Below are 549 nucleotides of genomic sequence, written 5' to 3'. Positions count from 1 at the left end.
CGTGAGACCCCGCCCCTCCCCTCCTATTGGCCCGTGTGAGGACCACAGGCTGGCGGGAGGAGGAGGAGGAGGAGGAAGGTGTTGGTGCGCTCAGTGTGACAGCTCTGCAGCGGCGGAGCGCAGCTCGACTCGCCGGCTGCTCAGTGGAGGAACTCTCCTCCTCCTCCTCCTCGTCCTCTTCCTCCTGATCCTCCTCAGTCTGCTGATCAGAAATAACATTAATCCATCATCAGGGTGAAGCGGTGTCACGATGTCGGGACCGGGACCGGGACCGGAGCGCGCGGATGCGCACTGACCCGCAGCGTCGCATCACATCGCTTGTTGCCACATTCGGACTCGTTGTTTCCTCTCGAGTCTCCTCTTCCTCCTCCTCCTCTTCCTCCCCATCCTCTTCCTCCCCATCCTCTTCCTCCTCCTCCTCCTCCTCTTCCTCCTCCTCCTCCTCCTCCTCACCTGCCGGAGTCGCGCCGGGCAGCCGGACGCCCATGGAGGGGTGCAGCCGTCGCGATGCTGTGCTCCAGGAGAACTAAAACTTTGGTGTCGACGTGC

The 549-nt window shown here is 62.8% G+C and overlaps 1 protein-coding gene across 3 annotated transcripts in view; it reads left to right on the top strand.

Annotated features, from left to right (window-relative positions):
* The first annotated feature begins 222 nt into the window (after positions 1-222).
* Positions 223-549, top strand: part of LOC118315577 (polypeptide N-acetylgalactosaminyltransferase 18-like) — a 101,256-nt gene continuing 100,929 nt past the window's right edge. Inside the window, exon 1 of one of the 3 annotated variants that reach the window (XM_035642963.2) lies at positions 223-549. This exon is cut by the window's right edge and continues 220 nt beyond it. In XM_035642963.2, the coding sequence (XP_035498856.2) occupies positions 508-549 (42 nt within the window). In that variant the 5' untranslated portion in view covers positions 223-507. The other 2 variants (XM_035642964.2, XM_035642968.2) reach the window with 2 other exon arrangements.

Source organism: Scophthalmus maximus, chromosome 7 (genome assembly GCF_022379125.1).
Source record: "Scophthalmus maximus strain ysfricsl-2021 chromosome 7, ASM2237912v1, whole genome shotgun sequence".
Classification (NCBI taxonomy): Eukaryota; Metazoa; Chordata; class Actinopteri; order Pleuronectiformes; family Scophthalmidae; genus Scophthalmus; species Scophthalmus maximus.
This window is presented reverse-complemented; position numbering and strand designations above follow the sequence as displayed.